The sequence below is a fragment of the Amblyraja radiata genome, chromosome 37 (assembly GCF_010909765.2).
Source record: "Amblyraja radiata isolate CabotCenter1 chromosome 37, sAmbRad1.1.pri, whole genome shotgun sequence".
NCBI classification, from domain to species: domain Eukaryota; kingdom Metazoa; phylum Chordata; class Chondrichthyes; order Rajiformes; family Rajidae; genus Amblyraja; species Amblyraja radiata.
This window is the reverse complement of record NC_045992.1, coordinates 6,346,799-6,370,000: the sequence shown is the minus strand read 5'-3', so window position 1 is coordinate 6,370,000 and position 23,202 is coordinate 6,346,799. Positions and strand designations below refer to the sequence as shown.

Sequence of the window (23,202 nt, the reverse complement as noted above, 5' to 3'; positions counted from 1 at the left end):
ATAAATTTTAAATGCATCAATTTAAAGTTATGAAAATAAAATCTAATTGGCAAAAACAATGCATCCAGGTCTGCTTTGAATCATTTTTATTCCATATTAAGGCACGATAAAATGGTTATTTTCTCCCTTCAATTCCTCATTGTATCATCAACGGTGTCCTTCCATTACTAAATGACTACTCTAGGCTTTCAGGCATGGCAGGAAATCCTGTTCAGTTGCAATACAGTATTTTTGTAATATTTAAGATAGGTGAATAAGGATAGCTGTTGGCAGATTTTAAGGGCATCTTAAAAGAGATAATCTTAAGTGAAAGGGACAAGAGAAAGAAAGAGAGCAAAGGACATAAGAAAAAAGTGAGTAAAAAAAAAAAAAAGCAAGTTAAAAGGGAGAATGTGCAAAGACAGAGACCCTGCAAGTCAACACAAACCTTTTCGAGCAAAGGTACTTTTGTAAGGATATTGACAATAGTCTCACCAACAGAGCAGTGCAGCTTATATTCTGGCTGCACGCACATGATTTGTGGAGGGCCTTTATCACCACCATACCCGAAATCCAGGATATTTTGCTATGACTGACGAGATCGGTAGCCAATATACTCGCCTTCGCTTAATTCATACACTGCACCCAGTTCTTGTAACATGCCCCATCTCCTCCAAATCATGTCCAGAACCTTCAGGTAATTGGACGTGATAGTAAATGGAACACAAGATCAGTGGACTCAGCTGCTTAAGAATACAGCTTCATTTTTGCTGCAGTTGACTTTAGCCCCCGAGGTGAGTTTGAACTGGTGGGAGGTTCATCAATTGACTGCCCTTGAATACGAACAGAAGATATAGAGAGGCTTTGCCTGAGTGTCTCCAGTGCCTGGAGACATTTACAGCAATGGGACATCCAGCGATTGCTGAGGCACACCACTAGTCACAGGCCTCCAGTCCGAACAACAATCTTCCACCATCACCCTTTGATTTCTTCCACCAGGTCATTTCAGTATCTAGACAAAACAACTATCCCTGGATTCCATGCAATCTAACCTTCCAGAGCAACCTATCAGTACTCTACATATCGCCAACTTGGATGTGTTGTGCCCCCTTAAAACTGTCTAGTGAGGGTGATTTGACCAAATTGTTGTCTAGTTTTTTCCATTCCCTTAAGGTTCTTACAAAGAATGAGTTCTTATAAATATCTGTCCTGGCGAATGGGGTTTCTATTTGCATATCATTTCTCTTTCTGGTTCTCCTTTCTGTTGAGTATGTTATGTATCTATCTGCAGTTATGCCCACGACCCCCTTTTGAATCTTGTACAACATGGTTAGTCTGTTCCTTGCCCTTCTTGTTTCCAGTGTTTCCCACTCTAGTCGGACAGCATCTGGGTGACACTGCTACCTCTATTGTAGTTCCAGATGCAAAAGTGTGCTGCTTTCCTGTGTACCCCTTCTAGTTTGGTGATATGACCAATTTTGGGTCCCAGGCACATGAAGCATATTCCAGTAAGGGTCTAACCAATGTTGTATATGCTGTGGTTTTCACTTCCTTTGGGCAGAACCAGAGGTTTCGTCTACGGAATCCGAGTGTCCAGTTCGCTTTAGTGACCACGTGTTCCCCCCATGAAAGTTTGCTATCAAGATGGACTCCAGGGTATGGTTGTGAACTTGTACGATGAAGTATTTGTCCACAGAAGAGGTAGTCTCGAGTAGGTGGTTTCTTCTTGTTTGAAATTACCATAATTGAGCATTTGGTTGGGTTGAAGCACATCTTCCATGTGTTTTGCCATAATTCCAAAGACTTAAGGTCTTCTTGTAAGGAGCTCATATCCTCTACATCAGTGACAGGTGTATATACAAGACAATCAACTGCGGAGAATCTCGTTTTACAATTTATGTGGTCAGGTAGATCACTAATGCATGTCAGGAACAACAGTGGCCCGAGCACCGTGTATTGCGGTACTCCTGGCAGTCCTTGTTCTTCTAAAGAAATATTTCCTTCATAGGAAGCCCATATAGAAACATCTTGCTTCAGATTCATTTTCTTGATTAGTTCCAAAAACAAATTCAAATTGGAGGGACGTGATCGCCAAAGTACAAAACCATCTTGACTATCTCTTATCAGCCTCTGTCTATTCAAATGCATATCTTCTCCCTCATATCTTCTCCAGTAACTTAGCTACCATAGATGTTAAGCTCACTGGTCCATAATTTCCAGGCTTTTCCTTGCAACCCTTCTTTATTTATGGCTGAACATTCGCCAGTTTAGTTATCAAAGGAATAAAATGCCAATGTTCCCTACTAAGAGCAGTAAACCTGGCTAATTTTCCCAAGGCTATCCTAAAACTACCTGCATGGTTGATTGCCACAGAAGTGGACTACTTAACATTATTCATTTTTTTCACAATTCTCTCTGTAAGGAAAATGTTATAAAGCTAAGAAACATTCTAATGTTTCAGCACAGGAACAGGGCCTTCGGTACACACTGTACATGCCAAACATGACGTCAAGTTCCCGAACCGAAACGTCGCCTATAAATGTCCACTAAAGATGCTGTATGAAGGGTCTCGACCCAAAACATCACCTATTCCTTTTCCCCCCAGAGATGCTGTCTGACCCGCTGAGTTACGCCAGCTTTTTGTGTCTGGCCTGCTGAGTTAATCCAGCACTTTGTCTTTTTTTGTAAAACAGCATCTGCAGTTCCTGTGTCGCCAAGTTAAACTCATCTCCTCTGCCTGCATGTCATCCATATCCCTCCATTCCCTGCAGATCCATGTGCCTTATCCAGAATGCTCTTAAATGTGCCTATCTGTCTCCACCACCATTCTTGACAGCGCATCCTAGGCATCCACCACTCTCTGTGCAAAATAAAAATTATCCCCGTACATCTCCTTTAAATTTCGCCCCTCTCCCCTTAAAGCCATGCCTTTAGTTTAGGGACGGTAAACTTGACAGTTTAGACAACTAATACTCACTAATCCGGGCAGCCTTCTGGTAATATGTAAGAAAGAACTGCAAATGCTGGTTTAAATCGAAGGTAGACACAAAATGCTGGAGTATCTCAGCGGGACAGGCAGCATCTCTGGAGAGAAGGATTCCTTCTCTCCAGAGATGCTGCCTGTCCCGCTGAGTTACTCCTGCATTTTGTGTTAGCCTTCTGGTAAACCTCTTCTGCACCCTCTCCAAAGCCTTCATATCCTATTGTAAAGTACGACCATAACTGCACACAATAGCATTAATTTATGGTAAATATATACACAAATGGAAATAGTTATATGTTCTATAGTTCAAGAACATTCTTGAAAAGGTGATAAAAATAAACTTACTAATTATTCATTCTGTCTTCACACTTCCAGGTATCAATGTCTGATCTGGCAAATATCTTTGATTTTGGGCAACAAATGGTACCATCCCGATTAATGATTTTCACGGTTTTGAGAAGTTGGGAGTGTTTGACCAACACTTTGAGTTTGGCATTACAAACAAGGGAAATTAAAACAATGTAATTTCACTTTTATTTTACTGCAGCTAGTGTTGCCTTAAGTCCTCAACACCCAATTCTGACATTTATTAATAGCACAAGACTGCTGCCTATCCTTTATTTTTGTTCCAAATTAAGTAACATTGACAATAATTTAGCAGCTTAAAGATGAATAACACATTGTCATCAAGTGCTTTGCAGTCAATTAAAAAGTTGCCATAATTGTTGCAATACTGGAAATACTGAAGCATATGCACACAGCAAGCTCCTCAAACAACAAGGCCAATTTTCGAATAAAATGTTGATTGATGGACAAAACAGGGATAAATGGGTGAGGGAGGGATAGTTCGTCTACCTCAAAATAGTGCCATGGGATCTATTACCTTGATTAGACAAGACCTAGGTTTTATATCATGCGTGAAAGACAGCACCTCTGCCAGTGCCACATTCCACAGTAACACGCTGGAGTGTCAGCTATTATAGTGGGAGTTAATTTTCTCACGTATCAGCAAGGAATTTCATTATTTGGGAAATAGTCTGACAGCAGAAAACATAAACCACATTCTCATTCTTTGGACTATATAAATTATTTGGGAAATTGAATATGCAATATTTTACAGGTCAAAATACCAAGCAAGCTTTTATTGGTAATACTTTAATAACAAGTTTTAAGAAAAAAATAACCAAGGCAAAGTTTTTCTCACTGACCTATCATAAGCCTAATGAATAACTGAAATTTAGCATGTATCAACAGTATTAGTTGATACATACAGCATTGTTCAGAACCTTAAAGTCAAACTTATTTGTGTCATTATTGCACACAAATATATTGGTTTAAATTTAAAAACAACAGACATTACTAAAGATAAATAATCATCTAACAAAGAGATGCTGCCTGTCCTGAGTTACTCCAGCATTTTGTTTCTATCTTTGGTGTAAACCAGCATCTGCAGTTCCTCCTACACAAAGAACTTATTCATTCTCTTCACTTGACATTCCTCATAACTAACATAACTTCAGAGAACAACCTTTCCAAAATCATGATTATGTTTTCCCTTAGTTTTCTCTAATCCAAGCTATAGCTGCTGGAATTGAAAACATGAAAAACAGCACCTTGCCCAGAGTTAATGTTTTAGATAAAAGAGCCTCTGAATTATTTCCCCTACCTCTGCTTTTTTGTAACAACCCCTCTTTACTCCATTCCTGTAATTTTGCACTAAACCTTTAAAGGTTTAAGAGACATAAACGACTGCAGATTATTTGGGTCTATTTTCAAGGCTATATTTTTTGTTGTATGATGAAACACAGTGATATTTGGCATGTACAAGTTCATGGGGATAAATTATACTCCATCGTGAGAGGAATAGACTGGGTAGACGCCCAGAGGGGAATCGAGAACCAGAAGACATGGGGGGGATGGGGAAGGGGGGGGGGAGAGAGAGAGAGAGAAATGTAACAGGAACCCGAGGGATAACCTTTTTCACGCAAAGGGCGGTGGGTGCATGGAACAAGCTGCCAGAGGAGGTAGTTGAGTCAGGTACTATTGCAATGTTTAAGAAACAATTAGGCAGGTACGTGGATAGGACAGGTTGAGAAGGACATGTGCCAAACGCAGGTAGGAGTAGGTAGATGGGACATATTGGCCGATGTGGGCAAGTTGGGGCAAAGGGCATGTTTCCACGCTGTATGACTCTATTCCTATCTATGTACCTCACATTTCTATGTAAAGAGGAATGGCTGGAGGTGGATGGGGTAAGATAGTTCTTGTTGTGCGCTTTGAAGATAAAGTGTTGCCGAGCTCCTCGGCCCCCCCGGGCACTCTCACAACACATCGCAAGAGTGTAGGAAGGAATTGCAGATGCTGGTTTACACCGAAGACACACACAAAATGCTGGCGAAACTCAGCAGGACAGGCAGAAAAAGGGATAGGTGGCATTTCGGGTCGAGACCCTTCTTCAGACTGAGAGTCAGGGGCTGAGTAAAGATGGTCAGCTCCGCCGGGGCTGCTCGGAGGGAAGTGTGTGGAGGAAGGAATTGCAGATGCTGGTTTAAACCGAAGATAGACACAGAATGCTGGAGCAACTCAACTCTCAACTCGACCCGAAACATCACCCATTCCTTCCCTCCAGGGACGCTGCCTGTCCCGCTGAGTTACTCCAGCTTTTTGTGTAGGAGGGATGACCCGCGGAAACATTTGAACCAGACCATTCCCTTACCGACTGTTCATCGTCCCTCGGCGACCATGGCGACTGCTCCCCACTCGCCCCCGGCCGTCCGCTCCTCACGTCACGCTACGGCAGGCCACGCCGACGCCCCCTGCGTCATCGCGTTAACGTCAAATACGCCCCGCCCACACGTGGCACCAGAGAGACAGGCAGAGACACAGAGAGAGGGAAAGAGACAGAGAGAGAGAATCAGACAGAGAGAGAGAGAGAGACAGAGACAGAGAGAGAGACACACACACACAGAGGGAGAGACAGAGAGGGACAGACAGAGAGAGAGAGAGAGAGACAGAGAGAGAGAGAGAGAGACAGAGAGAGAGAATCAGACAGACACAGAGAGAGACAGAGACACAGACAGAGACACAGAGAGAGACACAGAGAGAGACAGAGACACACACACAGAGGGAGAGACAGAGATGGATAGAGACAGACAGAGAGAGAGAGAGACAGACAGACACAGACAGAGAGAGAGAGACAGAAACAAAGAGAGAGAGACACACACACACAAAGGGAGACAGAGACACACACACAGAGGGAGAGACAGAGAGAGAGACAGACACACACACACACACACAGGGAGAGACAGAGAGAGAGACAGAGACACACACACACAGAGGGAGAGACAGAGACACACACACACAGAGGGAGAGACAGAGAGACACACACACACAGAGGGAGAAAGACAGAGAGAGAGACACACACACAGAGGGAGAGGGAAAGAAAGAGACAGAGGGATAGAGACAGACAGAGAGAGAGAGAGATAGACAGACAGACAGAGAGAGAGAGATAGACAGACAGACAGAGAGAGAGATAGACAGACAGACAGAGAGAGAGAGATAGACAGAGAGAAACAGACAGACAGAGAGTGAGAGACAGAGAGAGAGAGAGAGAGATGGCCACAGGTGTGGCTCTCATGTCCTACCCAGCCTTGAAATGTAAGCATCATTCGCTACATTTTTCATTATTCAAGCACAATTTTGTAATTTAACATTTTTTCTGTGTGAACTAGTTTTCCACTAATGGTGACCTTTGTGGGAGTTTATCTCATAGAATGGTAGAGATTTTATAAGTTCAGTTCTAGGAGCAGAATTAGTCCATTCGGCCCATCAACTCTATCTTTCCCTCTCAACCCCATTCTCCTGCCTTCTCCCGATAACCCCTGACATCCGTACTAATCAAGAACCTATCTGTATCTGCCTTTAAAAATATCCATTGAATTGGTCTCCACAGACTCTGGCAATGAATTCCACAGCTTCTCCACCCTTTGAGGAAAGAAATTCCTCCTCATCTCCTTCCTAAAGGAACATCCTTTTGTTCTGAGGCTATGACCTCTAGTCCTCTACACTCCCACGAGTGGAAACATCCTCTCCACATGCACACTATCATGGCCTTTCACTATTTGGTAAGTTTCAATAAGGTCCCCCCTCAACCGTCTAAACTCCAGCGAGTCGAGGCCCAGTGCTGTTGAATGCTCAGATTTATGATACAAAGGAGGCTAATACACTATAATTCACTTTTCTCCAGAGAGGCTGTCAAACCCGCTAAGTTACTCCAGCATTTTGTGTCTTTATTCACTATAGATCCTCCCTAATCCCATTTAATACCATTCTACGATCTTTGTTTAAAACCTCTACTCCACACACTCCATACCTCACATCAAACAAAAGTAGTCATCAAAGAACTAGATTCAAAGAATTGGAGACCATCGGACTATCTTTGATTAGACTTTACTGGCTTTATCTTGTACTCTAAATTTATTCACGTAATTCCCTTTAACATGTACAGTATCTGTACACTGTGGATGGCTCAATCGTAATCATGTATTATCTTTCTGCTGACTGGTTAGCACACAACAAAAGTTTTTCACTGTACCTTGGTACACATGACAATAAACTAAACTCAAACTCGATTGTAGTGGTGAAGGTGGTGATGTGGTTTCTGCCTACATCACTACCACTATTGGAGAAGGGCCTACGTTCTCAGCACTCTTCCAATCCTGCCACTAACTTTAAATTCATACCATATTTTAAAAGTTATTTCAAGAAATAGTCAAAGGGTCGAATAAAATTATTTCATGTCCTTTGAGGAGTTGATGGTAAATCCTCAGGAAGATAGGCACAAAATGTTGGAGTGACACAGCGGGTCAGGCAGCATCTCTGGAGTAAAGGAGTAGGTGATGTTTCGGGTTGGAACCCTTCGTCAGACTCTAGACTGGTCGTATGTGCTTCTCCTTAGACAAGCCCCTGGGATTTAGGATCAGCTCTCAAATGAGGCCAATGTTAGAATTGCAGATTCTTCTGCATTAAACGGCAATTAGTTGGATGGGTGAAATGTGCACACCTTCTGCACTTATTCCAGGCTTCTCTGAGCTCTACACATATGGATTCAGGGTTTCAACATCATCTCAAATGCTCCATCTCCACTTTTGGTGGTTTTAGACCAGTGATCCTCAGGAGTCAGTGGGAATGTTGCATTTCTTTGAGGCCGTCCTTGAATCTTTACATACCTCCAATGACACAGCTTGGAACAGAGTGTCCTTTTTGAGACTCTATTGTCGAGAATGCGACCAACAAGGCCTGCCCAATTGCCCAAGGCCTGTGTTTAGCTCTGTAAAGAAGATGTTCACCTGGGTGAGGATGCTGATGTCGGTTTTCTTGTTCTTCCAGTGAATTTGGAGCAGTTTGTGGAGGCAGCACCTGTGGTATTTTTCCAGTTGTGAGAGGCCTACTCTAAATAATCCAGGATTCACGCATACCAAAGGTCAGAGACAGCTCTTCCCAGTGGACTGTAAGCTTTGTATCATTCTGAGATCGTCATCTTTCTTAGTTTTTTAGTTTAGAGATAGAGCGCGGAAAGAGGCCCTTTCGCTCACCGGGTCCACATCAACCAGCGATCACCGCGCTATCCTACACACACTTGGGACAATTTACATTTATACCAAGCCAATGAACCTACAAACCTGTGCGTCTTTGGAGTGTGGCAGCAAACTGAAGATCTCGGAAGAACGTACAAACTCCATACAGGCAACACCCTTAGTCAGGATCGAACGCGGGTCTCCTGCACTGTAAGCACAGGAAGGCAGCAACTCTACCGCTGCGCCACCGTACTGCCCCATTTGCTCCATTCACAAAAATCTGTGTAGATGCATTGAAGGTGGTTGGCAAAATTCATCATCAGTATCCACCCTGACTCAAGCATGATAGTGGTCCACATTTCCAGGATCTTGCCTTGAACAACACTTTACAATTACAGTGAGAGGAAGCTTAGAGAAACTTATGTTTTTCATTGCATTGATGAAAGGTGGCCAACACAACTATTTGCTGTAGAGGTGGATAGAATTCCAAGGAGTAAAATACAAATGTTAAACTACTGGCATAACAAAGATAAAATTCTAAAATATAGGAAACAGATATTCTGATGGGAGAGGACAGGAAGTTCAGAATGGGAGTGGGATTATGAATGAAATTGGCAAGCAAACTGAAGCTCAGGGTCACTCCAGTGGACTTTGCACAGTTGTTCTGCAAAGCGATCACACAATTTGCATTTAGTTTCTCAAATATAAATAGTGCAAATTATGAACACTGAATACAGTACATTATATTGAAAGACGTGCAAATGAATTGGTGTCTTACCTGGAAATTAGGTGATGTAGGGAAGGGAAGAATTGAAAGGATGGGTGCAGCACCTCCCGTGGTAGAATGGCGAAGTGCCGTAAGTCGGGGAGTGATTAGTCAGGATGGAAGAGCAGGCACAGGAGTCGCGAAGGGAGTGAACCCTTTGATATGCTGAGAGGGGAGTGGAGAGCAATGAGCGTCTGATTGTGGGAGGGATGGTCCATTGAATGCAGAGGCGGGTTGGGAGGAATGTAAAGACCAGAGAAACTCTGTGTTTGTTCTGGCCCAGCACAGAAGGAGCGAGATCAGGTATTGGAAAAATGGATAAGATTCGCTCTTGTCGCTTCACCTTCTGCCCTCTGCAAATTAAACACACTTGTCTTCTCAGTCTTCCAGTATTAATGGATCCCTGATCTGAAAAGTTGACATTTCTGTCCTCATTGATATTGCTGGACATGTTGAGCACTTATAGAACATTCACCACACGAGTAACACTTTGTTCTGTTTTATGGGTTCTTTTGAAGTGAGTTGTCCATGGCACCAGTTCCTTGAAAAGTAATTCTTGTTTTCTTCCTCTCAAATGTACAGACACTGATTCAGATTTATAGTGTCCTGCAGAATTTGTTCAGTACTGCATGGGCAGTCAGCCTGCCATCAAGAGCCTACTCACAAATACCATTGGCTCTGAATTGGGTCTGAAGAAGGGTCTCGACCTGAAACGTCGCCTATTTCCTTCGCTCCATAGATGCTGCCTCACCCGCTGAATTTCTCCAGCATTTTTGTCTACCTTCAATTTTCCAGCATCCGCAGTTCCTTCTTAAACATTGGCTCTGACTCAATCGTGACAAACCCGGATGTCATGGGTTCATTCCAGCCACAAGGCAGCACGGTGGTGCAGCGGTAGAGTTGCTGCCTTACAGCTGTACGGAGTTTGTACGTTCTCCCTGTGACCTACATGTGTTTTCTCCGAGATCTTTGGTTTCCTCATATTACTCCAAAGACTAGGTTAATTGGGTTGGTATGAATGTAAATTGTCCCTGGTGTGTGTAGGATAGTGTTAATGTGCAGGGATCGCTGGTCGGCACGGACTCGGTGGGCCGACAGGCCTGTTTCCGCGCTAAACTAAACCACACTAAACTTGAGTACATCATCTTATTGGGCACATAAACTCAACGATGAATGATTATAGGATGTTTAGAGTACTGTCATTCGGAAATTATGCTAACCTGTGGTCCCAGGTATCCCTGCAAGTGGCCATGTGCAGTAAAGCATCTGTATTTTCATGTGTCCTGGCCAATATTTAGTTTTGCATGAACACTATGGAAAACACAATCTTTTTATTACGTTGCTGATTGTGGGACCACTCTGTTAATAAAATAGCTGCAATATTTGCCCATATTTGACAGCACTTCAAAAGTGCGTTGTTGATTCTGAAGCATGAAGGGGACCCTGAGATCATGAAAGCCCTACAAATCATGTCTTTCCTTATTATTGATGAGAAACTATTCCAAACTGAACCAAATTGACATTTTCAAAATCGTAAGTCCTTTTTGGATAAGTTAAAAGCTCTTAATTTGCATTTGGAGTCTTGTACGAATAATGAAGATATGCGTGGATTTGTAGTGATGTTCCAGCATGTTCTGTGGTCGATGAATGATGGCCACTTTTTCATGTGGAAAACATTCAACTTAATCTGTCCACAGCAAAATGCCATAAACAACACTGTAATATTGACCTGTCAGTCTGGTTTAGTGATATTGATTAAGGTATAAATATATGTCAGAACAGCAGGGATAACCTGCTCAATGTCAAAATAACAGCATATACTCTTCCAGATTTATCTGTAAGAGGTCTTGGGTTAATCTGTACTGTTGCATGGGGCCTCTGTTCTTGATCTATAGGATAAATGTGCAGCATAACAAATTGTTCTTTGAATGCCTGAGTTGCATTGGGCTGGGTCAGATTGGGAATGGAGAAACCTGTGAGTATTTTAGCTCGGTTCATATTTGAATCGACTGAACGGGTTCATTCCAGCCACAGGTAGAGTTGCTGCCTTATAGGTCTCGCAGCTCCAGAGACCCGGGTGCCGTCTGTACGGAGTTTGTACGTTCTCCCTGTGACCTACATGTGTTTTCTCCGAGATCTTTGGTTTCCTCACATTACTCTAAAGACTTTCATGTCTGTAGGTTTATTGGGTTGGTATGAATGTAAATTGTCTCTGATGTGTGTACGATAGTGTTAATGTGCAGGGATCGCTGGTCGGCGCGGACTCGGTGGGCCGACGGGCCTGTTTCCGCGCTAAACTAAACGACTCTAAACTTGAGTACATCATCTAATTGGGCACATAAACTCAATGATGAATGATTATAGGATGTTTGAATTGACTGCAAAACTCAAGGTGTTGGAGAAAATCAGTGAGTATGGCAAAGGGAATGGATAGGCAATGTTTCGGATTGCAACCTTTCATCAGACATTGCAGCAGAAGGGAGAAAGTTGGACAAAAACAGGTGGGGTGGGCCAACGCCTGGAAAGTACTAGGTGGTTACAGATGAGGGGGAGGGGGGGGGGGGGTGTTGGACTGCCCTCACCTTTCTTTCCCAGCTTTCTCCTCCCTACAGCCAGTCTGAAGAAGGGACCCAATCCAAAATGTTGCCTATCCACTTCCTCCACAGATGCTGCCTGACCCGCTGGTTTACTCCAGCATTTTGTGTTTTGCTCAAGATTCCAGCATCAGCAGTTACTTGTGCCTCCATTGAATTAACTCTGCTCAGATTGGGTTCAGATCAGATTCTAATTTTATCCAATGGTAATGTGCCGCTAACCTTTCTTCAAAACTAAAGTTTGACAATTCATTAGGAAAAATTAAGGGGGGGGGGGGGGGGGGGGAATCATATTTAAAAAATCATATTGTCATTTCCAAAATTTTCAGCCTTACCAACTTCACAATTAGATGATCCACCCATGGCTTAAATCCTAAAATCAGTTTCTGTAGAATCCCACCTTCAGGTGCTAAAATATAACTTTTCATACATTTAAGTGGAAAATTTAATCCATTGGTGGTATTGTTGCCTGTTTGTTGTTTGTTCTGGATTGAAGATTCAAATAAAATTCAATGTGATACACCAGTGGGAAAGCAGTGCAGCATTGATGGACATTCAGTAAGTTTTGAAATACAGATATGACTTTCTAATTAGCACCAGTGTATGCCTGTTATATCAACCCATTAATCTTTAAAATATTGTTGTACCAAATTCCACATTGCCAACGCCTTATATTGTGATGCAAATAAATGTCTCTGTGTAATGAATAACAGCTTCTTGCTGGTGGCAAATGTATTAGAACGTGTTTGTGTATTGCTTACCTAGAGGATGGGTGTGTATTAAATTGTGTTTGTGCACTGCCTTCGTGGAGGATAGGTGTGTTACTCATTTCCCCCACGCCTACTTCTGATCACTCAGTTCAGTTTGAAATGCCACACAAGGAAGTACACCTAAAAATAATTCATATCCAAGCAACTGGTTTTCCATTGTGGTTCTGATGCAAATAGCCGTTTGACACTTTCATACAGGAAATTTCATTCTAACTATCAGATGTAAAATAAGCAACTGATCCCTGGAAGTAATACAGAGAGAATGGCCGTACAGCTGACCTCTATTGACAGAGAACTTAAATGTGTGGTTGGGTTAGAGAAGCATTGTTTTTCAGACTTGATTGGAAACATTGTCTGACAGGAACAGATAGTAAAAAAATCACTTTCATTATTCAGTAACCAGTGCTCACAGATTTAAGGTAATCTGCCACGAATTCTGGAGGGCGGTAACACATTATAGACAAGATCCGATAAGTGCCGGAACAGGTTCTACAGTGACTTTCACAGGAACCATGAGGAACACCGAGAAATGAGGGGAATTGGTTATTTCGATAACTAGCACAGACATGATGGGTTGGATAGTCGCTGAGAAACATAAGAATACTTTTCTCTCTTCACAAATGCTGCATGACCTGTTGAATATTCCTGCATTTATTCCAGATTTATAAGATCTAAGGAAATCTGATTTTGCATTATAGGAATAAAATGATTCATGCATGTTTTGCTAAACAATAACTTAAACAGTAAGCTCAATTCCATCCTCCCACGTGATTCCAATACCCCTTACATCCTTAGTATAGAAAAATCTGTGCTCAATAACTCTATTTAAGAGGCACTTTAGAGATGGAATATAAAAATAGAACATAAATTTAGCTTGAATATTAACAAATTAAATCACAGCTGCACACCAAGAGGACATACTGCCAAAAGAACTTTCAGATCGCCACCTCCAACGGGATCCCACCACTGGCCACATCTTCCCATCTCCTCCCCTTTCGGCTTTCCGTAGAGACCGCTCCCTCCGTAACTCCTTGGTCAATTCGTCCTTTCCCACCCAAACCACCCCACCCCACCCCTGGCACTTTCCCTTGCAACCACAGGAAATGCTACACTTGCCGCTTTACCTCCCCCCTTGACTCCATCCAAGGACCCAAGCAGTCTTTCCAGGTGCGGCAGAGGTTCACCTGCACCACCTCCAACCTCATCTATTGAATCCGCTGCTCTAGATGTCAGCTGCTCTACATTGGTGAGACCAAGCGTAGGCTTGGTGATCGCTTCGCCCAACACCTCCGCTCGGTTCGCATTAACCAACCTGATCTTCCGGTGGCTCAGCACTTCAACTCCCCCTCCCATTCCGAATCCGACCTTTCTGTCCTGGGCCTCCTCCATAGCCAGAGTGAGGTCCATCGTAAATTGGAGGAGCAGCACCTCATATTTTGCTTGTTTAGTTTACACCTCAGCGGTATGAAAATTGACTTATCCAATGTTAGGTAGTCCCTGCTTTCTCCTACTTTCCCCTCCCCTTCCCAGCTCTCCCACAGCCCACTGTCTCCGCCTCTTCCTTTCTTCTACCCGCACCACCATCTATCAGTCTGAAGAAGGATCTCGACCCGAAATGTCGCCTATTTCCTTTGCTCCATAGATGCTGCCTCACCTGCTGAGTTTCTCCAGCATTTTTGTCTACCTTCAGATCTGATGATATGCTTTATTACATTGATATCTATTAAGTACTGGCTAATTATACTGTGAGTGATCAGTACAACAAATAGATTCAGGGTAGTATATTGAATGGAAAGACTTCACAATCATTCAAGAGAGGTAAGATTATAAATTGGGAAGAAATAGTGTTCTTTAGAAGAATGAGCAGAATAATCAGAATGATCTTTGAAAATTGTGCTTTTTTTCTGAGACCAAAATGCAGGAATGAAACAAAAAGATTTGCACTTATGATTTATCTCATATTATTAATGCAGCAAAAATGGTGCCAGCAATTGTCAAAGAAAATTAATTTCAAGAAATTTCAGGAAATCTCATGCCGCCCATTCTACCTTCCCCGGGAGTTCGGCTCAGTGATCGTCACAGCTGTCTACATTCCACTGCAGGCGGACACCGACATGGCACTATCGGCCCTACACGATGTGCTATGTCGACATCAAAACAAGTACCCGGATGCGGCTATGGTGGTGGCTGGAGATTTTAATAAATCAAATCTCAAGAAGGTCATGCCGAACTTCTACCAACACATCACGTGTGCCACCAGGGGGGAGAGAACTTTGGACCACTGCTACACACCGTTCAGGAAAGGCTACAAGGCCGTTTCACTCCCTCCCCTAGGAAAATCTGACCACGCTGCCATTTTCCTGTTGCCGGAGTATAAACAGAGGATAGTTCGGGAAGCGGTAGAGACGAGGGACGTAAAGCGGTGGTCCGACCAGTCAGAGGCCATGCTGCAAGATGCACTGAGTGATGTCGACTGGAATATGTTCGAAGCAAGTTCCAGTGACGTCAGTGAGTTCGCGGAAGCAGTCACGGACTTCATCGCAACAGTAACCGACAACATCGTCCCCACGGTAAGGGTAAGCACCTTTCCAAACCAAAAACCCTGGGTAGACAGGTCTGTTCGTGTGGCCCTGAATGCTCGCACCGCTGCCTACAACTCGGGCCTGGCATCAGGAAACATGGACGTCTACAAGGCAGAGTCCTACCGACTGCGAAGGGCGGTGAAGGACGCAAAGATAAGGTACAGAGACAAGATGGAGTTACAGATGGAGCAGCAGGACACCAGAAGCCTGTGGCAGGGGCTACGGATTGTAACCAACTACCGGAGCACCCCTCCCTCATCCGCAAGTGCCGGCACCTCCCTAGCTGATGACCTGAACTCCTTTTACGCTCGTTTCGAGAGGGGCAACGCCACTCCAGGTCTGCCGACTATCGACAATACCGCCAGCGGGCTGGCTACCGAAGCTGAAGCAAGGAATGTGCACACATTCTCGCTGTCCGAGCACGACGTGAGGAGGGCTCTGACACGGGTGAACACGAGAAAAGCTGCAGGCCCCGATGGCATCTCGGGGCGAGTACTCAAGTCCTGTGTTACGCAGCTAGCTCCAGTGCTCACTACATTATTCAACCTCTCCATGGACAAGTCCGTGGTCCCTGCCTGCTTCAAAAAATCCATCATTGTACCGGTACCAAAAAATGCCTCCCCAGCCTGTCTGAATGACTACCGTCCGGTGGCCCTTACCTCGGTAGTCATGAAATGCTTTGAGAGGCTGGTGAAGAAACACATCTGCGCCTTCCTCCCTCGGAACATGGACCCGTTGCAGTTCGCATATTATGTCCGAACAGATCCACGGACGATGCGGTCTCCCAGGTCTTGCACACCGCTCTCTCCCATCTGGACAGCCAGAAGGGGGGCTACGTGAGGATGCTGTTCATAGACTACAGTTCAGCCTTCAACACGATAGTCCCCACCAGACTGGCCGGGAAGCTAATGGAATTGGGGCTCAACACCTCCCTGTGTGCCTGGGTCCTGGACTTTCTCACCGCCAGGCCCCAGGTAGTCAAGATGGGAGGGAATACATCGAAGTCCCTCACCCTGAGCACAGGATCGCCCCAGGGTTGCGTCCTCAGCCCCCTATTGTACTCCCTGTACACACATGACTGTGTGGCTAGGTTCAGCTCCAACTCAATAATTAAGTTTGCTGATGACACTGTGGTGGTGGGCCTGATCTCAGACAACGACGAGAAGGCCTACCGGGAGGAGGTGGCTGGTCTAGCACTCTGGTGCCAGGATAATAGCCTCCTCTTGAACATCAAAAAAACGAAGGAGCTGATCATGGACTTTAGGAGGGCACATCATCCGAGGACGTACACTCCATTGAGGATAAATGGGGATCCTGTGGATAGGGTGAACTGTTTTAAATATCTGGGAGTCCACATCTCCGAGGATATGACATCGGCATCACACGCCTCAGCACTCGTGAGTAAGGCAAGGCAGCGCCCTTACCACCTCAGGCAATTGACGAAATTCAGAGTGTCTCTGAGGATCCTCCAGTGCTTCTACGCAGCGGCGGTGGAAAGCATCTTGTCCGGGAACATTACCATCTGGTTTGGGAATTGCTCTGCCAAGGACAAGAAGGCTCTTCAGAGAGTAGTGCGTTCGGCCGAACGCACTATGGGAACTTCACTTGCCCCCCTGCAGGAACTATACATCAGGAGGTGCAACTCCAGAGCCAACAATATCATGAGAGACCCCTTCCACCCCTGCAACGGACTGTTCCAGCTGCTACGGTCAGGCAAACGCCTCCGTTGCCATGCGGTGAGAACGGAGAGGTTGAGAAGGAGTTTCTTCCCAGAGGCCATTCGGACTGTAAACGCCTATCTCACCAGGGACTAACTCTACTGAACGTTTTTCCTTCCATTATTTATTATGTAAAAGAATATGTGTGTTATGATTGCGTTTATAGTTTGTTTGGTTGTTTGTCTTTTGCACAAAAGTCCGCGAGCATTGCCACTTTCATTTCACTGCACATCTCGTATGTGTATGTGACAAATAAACTTGACTTGACTTGACTTGGCTTGTATCTGGGTTGATTCATGGAACTTGAATTAATAACACAATATTCTGCAAAATATTTTGTTGACCACAAAATGCCGATAGAGAGAAATTCAGATGGTGTTAGTACTTTTGAATTAGGATGACAAACAGAATTCCCAATTTTGGGTAAAGTAGACTTCTTGACTTCATATAGACTTAAGTTTGGTAGTTGCTATTATTCAAAAGTGATAATTGATGCTCACGAACCAACCATGAAGATCTTGATACACCACACAAGGTCAGGTTGTTATCCATTGAAAGTGTATTTATGCAAGGAATGAAATCTTCAGCTGAGTTTGCCGGAGAGAATACCTGAATATAAAGTTGTAATGAAGGGCAGAGACTGGAATTGTAAGAGGATCGATTTAGTGCACAATACTGGTATAAAAAGGTCATGGACACACAAGATGAAGGCAAATCTTCAAAGCAGAAAGGTAGAAATCAAAGGAAAATGACGATGAGTGTGGAGAACGAGGTAGGGTAAAAGAAAATGTCATAAAACAAATTAAAACTGAGCATTGTCCAGGAAGGAACGGCTTCATTTTTTCCAAAAGTGTTTGCCAAGCCCTTATAAAGGAATATTAAATGCTATCTCGCAATGTTTCTGCGCATTTGTTGATTGCAGCGTTGAGATATGTTAAACCTAAACACACGCGCTCATAATTTCAACGTTGCTAGTTGGTTATAGTAATGTATATCTCTGAACAGTTGGCAATTATATTGTAACTAATTTGTTTAGTTAACGCACGACTAGTTAAAAGTATTTATTAAGAGTACATATTAAAAGTTAAAAGACGAAGGTTGCGTCTTCATAGGTGGATAAAGGAAATTGATTTACTTGAAAGAAAACAAGTCTAGATTCATTCAGCAATTTTCACAAATGTTATGTGAATGCCTAAACCCGTTACTGATAATCAAGTTGATATTAATACAGTTGAATTGAAGTCAATGTGACATCTGCTTCTGGTTTTGCAAGATTTACGAATCTTGGAGTAACAAAAAGGGAAAAAGTGAATCGACCTTCACAACTGCAGACAGTTAGTTCCCAGTCTTGTGAATGACACAGCCCCGATTGGTCACAGTGCCGGAGTGTACGCCCTCCTGCTGCACCAAGCCAACCAAGGCTTCTCCTGCCTTGATGGAAAGGTTGAGAACACGCCGGTTCCAGTCCCTCCTTCTCTACACACATGCAGCTTGCGAATGGTGGAGCGTTTGAGCGACAACTGGGAAGCCCACCTTCGTGCATGAAGGGTTGAGATGTGATTGGTGTGGAAGCATGAGTGATGGTGGCAGTGGGGATCCGCCCTTTCCCCCAATGCTTCCCAGCCCTGGCGTGGCCCCGACTGCCGCTGCGGAGCCACTTCGGGGGGAATTGGCTACACTTCAGCGATGGCGATTGCGGCAAGGGCTCTACTTGCGGCCGCTCTGGGGAGCACTCGGGCAGCGGGTGGAGGAGGCGGCGGTGGCTTCAGCGGGCTGGCTCTCAGCAGACAGCGGCAACCACAGCGGACGGTGAGTCAGGACAGGCACAAATTGCTACAGGATCTTTGGGCACAGGGACAGCTCCAGGTCCCCCCTTCCCGGAAGATTACAGCGGCGAGTCCTCCTCCCATCAGGGGAGTGGCAGGGAGTGCGGCTTTGGACGGGCTCCTGTTCCCCCCTTGGGAAAGACATTCAGCGTGTGTTGATGTGTGAAAGAGAGAGGGGGTGGGAGAGGGAAAAGGGGGTTAATGAGAGCCCACAAGGCAGACTGCTCACCTCCCACAGCAGTTAGTTATCCCCCACTAACATAAAAGCAGGACGTGATAGAAATGTCCATCTGTAGGGAGGGGGGAAGTGGAGTTAAGGTCTCAGGTCGGTGACCTTTCTTCATTGGGGTGGCTGGAGTCCAAGAGGCAACCTGGCCAATCTGCCCAAGAGCTTAGATTAAAAGTTGATGCTGTTTTTTCCCCGGAAGAATGGTAGGTATAAGCAGTGCTGCCGACACGGGGACGAGCGAGGCAACATTATCTTCCTGGTTTGGAAGCTTCAGATAGGAAGCGAGAGGAAATAAGACAGTAAAATTGTTACTTACCGCAGGGCCGGGTAACAAGTAACTGCAAAGACCCCCACACACACACACACACCACGTTATAGCGCTCACACTGGTGATCTGTTTTGGATTATGACCAGGAATTCATTATGGACCCCGCCCCTCGACACTTCCCCTTCCACCTCTGGTTGTAAAGTGGAATCTAAAACTAGTGCTTGCCTGTAGTGGCTGCGAGACGGGTGTGGAGATATGATCTGAATCATCAGAGTGTGTGTGTGCCCGTCCCAATCTTCTGGCATCAACATGATTTTTTTTTGCATGCCGCAGTAATCCAGTCTAACGATATGGAAACATATGGTACAGTGTCTGAGTTTGACTCGCCCCTCATCCCACATTCACCCCGATGGTGAATCTATCTATGTACGAGTTAATTCCCGTGATAGTAGATCTATCTCAATGTGCCTGGCAGCATCAGACACTTCGTACAAGTGGGGATGGAGGCAGCTTCGTTGCTTTACGTCTTGCTCGAGGAGGATGGTGCCAGATACCGAGAGGCAGAAAAACTGAGAGGACTAACCTTGCCAAACTATTCTCGGGACTGGGGCAAACCTCCACAAATAAGTTGTTTCGCTTGCTCGGCGAGTTTGTTCCATCAGTGGACAGCAGAGAAAGACGAGGGGGTTGAATCTGGATTAGCTGATCAAGAGCAAGGACAGATGGGTGTCAGTTTTAGGCTTCAGTTCCACTGAGAAATCTTTGCGGCTCATATGAGCTATTAGGTGTTTGGCCCACCTTGTGTGTGTTCCTCAGCACACTGGCAGTGCCAAGAGAAGGGGGTATGAAGTGAAATCATCCATATTTTCCCCTGGTATTGTCTGCGGTATCTGAATGCGATATGCTGTGTTTCAATACTGCACACATGAAGTTGGGGGTAGATTCCTGATGAACAGGTGGATATGTTTACATCCAAACTGGACCTAAACAAAATTACAAATGAGTTATGGCTCAGTGTGTCATGCTATTCAACTTCTACATATCTATTCCACCTTGAAGTAAGTTTGCTCTCACTTGAAATATTGAAGTTGACTGAGTTCCGAATTACCCATTTACATTTGCACCCATAGTTCTCTAAAATGAAGGTTTGCATCCACTAAATCTTTTCTATTCTTTCAAAGCCAGCAATTAGTAAATAGCGTTTCGGGGCAACGTTTCATGTCCAACACTTGAAAGGTTCATCACTTTATAGAATCTGCATGTGTGTTTTTGGATTACTCAATTTCCATCTTTCCACGAGTCAATGCAAAGCTATCTTGGGGGGCAATTTCAGCTGGCGTCTCAATAACAATTGTGAACATGTAGGCAACATATTTGACAGCCCCACAGGTAGCAAATAATAGAAACCTCCCTTGAACAGAGCTATTTGGCCATGTAATTCACACTCAATCAGAGCGGGAGAAAATAATGCAGGAATCACTCTGGTGTTCTCACATATATATTCTGATTACCTTGATGCATGGTGTGTTTCAAGGCTTTGATGTGTTGGGGAGGATAAAACACTTGTCTGACGGAGATTTGACTAATGTACTTTAATATTAATGAAGAATTTAAAAATAAATACATAGGACTGACTGTCATGAGACAAAGATACAAACAAGTGGATTCAAATATTTATAAAGATAATGAACAAGATTGTGTACTATCTGGAGAGGACAAGGCAAGCGGTTGTTTAAGTTTGGAGGCACTTGAGGTTAGAATGTAATATGTTAAATGATCTGTTCACTCTGAATGTGAGCATGATAAATGTGGTCTCAATAGTGTACTCACTCAAACAATGTCAGTCATCCAAATGGTCACACTTGGTCCATTGTGAAAGAAAGTAAGGCTTTCATTTATATAGCCCATTTGCACCCTTGGGGTGATTCCAAGTGCTTTACAGCCAGTGAAGTATGGAGAATGTTGTAATGCTGAAAGTGCGGAAGCTAGTTTGTGGACAGAAAGCTCCTTCAAGCACCATTCCAGATGTTTAATTTATTATGCTTGATTTGAAAAGGCATCAAAGCCAGCACACTTTGGATTTTTTGTCTTCTCTGCTGAAAGTTTATTACACCTGAGAAGGCAGTTCGCGTCTTATTTTGCTATCTTCTGAAGGATGAAGCTTTCACCTGTGCAGCACTGCCTCAGTACTGTACTGGGACACCAATCATGATTTTAGTGTTCTAGTCTCTAGGAACACTGGCTCAGAAGTGAGTGCTGACAACTCTGTTATAACATGCAAAATATGATAATTGTTTACTCTTTAGTGCAGCTTTCCTGAGCCACAGATTTCCAATAGTTTCTACAGTTTAAATTCATTCTAGACATTAATGTGTATATCAGTGCTTCCTGAAATCTTCTCTGTGATGAGTGTTCTTCCAAAATTCAGACTCTCGTGGCAGAATGCTTTGCCCCATGTTGCAATTTATGAAAGGCAGCTTTAACTTTAGACTTTTAGACGTTAGAGATGCAGTGTGAAAATAGGCCCTTTGGCCCACCAAGTCTGCACCGACCACCAATTGCTCTTTCACAAGCATTATCCTACACACTAGGGACAATTTACACTTTGCAGAAGCCAATTAACCTACAACTTGTATGTCTTTAGAGTGTGGGAGGAAACTGGAGCACCTGGAGAAAATCCACACGGTCACGGAGATTGTACAAACTCCGTACAGACAGCATCCACATTCAGGATTGAACTCTGGTCTCTGGCGCTGTAAGGCAGCAACTCTACTGCTGCACCACTGTCATTGTTAAAGGAAAATATTGTTTTTGCTCTATCGATATTCAGTGGTGTTGTTCTACCAAAAATGTGCAAGCTATTGACATTAATTAAGAGAGCGACCCGTTGTTAGGGTTAGATGAATAAATGTGGGAGGGGGCCTGAATGAAGGATGCCTGAACCTGTTGGGTCATCATACTGATTAACCTCATGCCAAGAGCCTAAAAATGACAGGTTAAATGTTGCAGGTAGACAAAAATGCTGGAGAAACTCAGCGGGTGAGGCAGCATCTATGGAGCGAAGGAAATAGGCAACGTTTCAGGTCGTGTTAAATGTTGCACTTGCTGATCCTGGTAGAATCTGGCATGCCTTGGGAGTTAATGACTTTACTAGAGAGATGCTGAAGTGGGGAAGAAGGAATTGCAGATGCTGGTTTAAACCGAAGATAGACACAAAAATCTGAAGTAACTCAGCGGGACAGGCAGCATCTCTTGAGAGAAGGAATGGGTGACGTTTCGGGTCGAGACCCTTCTTCAGACTGGTCTTCTTCAGAGTGGGCTGTGCAGTTATCCTGAATATAGTCAGTTGTGTTTGTTGCATCTATTGGGAGTGTTCATGCCTCTGAATCAAAAGGGTACAGGCTCAAGCCTAGCGTGAAGAATTGATTTGATCAAGACTGCAGAAGAACGCTACAGAACTTAATAATAGTTAGGCCCATCATAACTCTGTTGAGTCAATGCTGGTATTGAGCCAATTGCTGTCGGTATTCCTCAGCTGTTTTGCACCTGGCTTTTTATTTTAAGTTGTTCCCAATTAGGATCATTGTTGCTGACATGAAAGCAAAATGCATGCTGATGCTGAAAATCTGAAGTTTACAAAAAGTAGGAAGTAATGAAAAAAAACATGGAAATAACAGTTAACATTTTGGGTTAATGATACCTCCCCTGACTGTTGGTAAAAGATTACAAAGCTAAGGTTTTAACATTGTTTTTCTCTCTTTGGAGATGCTCAACTGTCTTGAATGTATCCAATGATTGTTGTTATCAGAGCTTTGGGTTAAATGTGCCCTTTGAGTAAAAACTAAGAAGTTGGCAATGAAGTCATATGCAGGGTGTTGGGAGAAAATGCATCAACATGACTTTGTTCCATT

General features: G+C 43.9%; 2 protein-coding genes across 5 annotated transcripts in view; one reads left to right on the top strand and one right to left on the bottom strand.

Moving 5' to 3' along the window:
• The window catches only part of micu1 (mitochondrial calcium uptake 1), an 81,326-nt gene extending 61,964 nt beyond the window's left edge, over positions 1-19,362 (bottom strand). For 2 of the 4 annotated variants that reach the window (XM_033012416.1, XM_033012417.1), the window contains exon 1: positions 5,679-5,809. The gene's annotated coding sequence lies outside the window, so the exon portion shown is untranslated. Of the gene's footprint in view, positions 1-5,678; positions 5,810-19,339 lie in introns of those variants that run through there. The other 2 variants (XM_033012418.1, XM_033012419.1) reach the window with 2 other exon arrangements.
• The window catches only part of mcu (mitochondrial calcium uniporter), a 107,973-nt gene continuing 103,319 nt past the window's right edge, over positions 18,549-23,202 (top strand). The window contains exon 1 of the mRNA XM_033012420.1: positions 18,549-18,777. Coding sequence (XP_032868311.1) covers positions 18,655-18,777 — 123 coding nt within the window. The 5' untranslated portion in view covers positions 18,549-18,654. The remainder of the gene's footprint in view (positions 18,778-23,202) is intronic.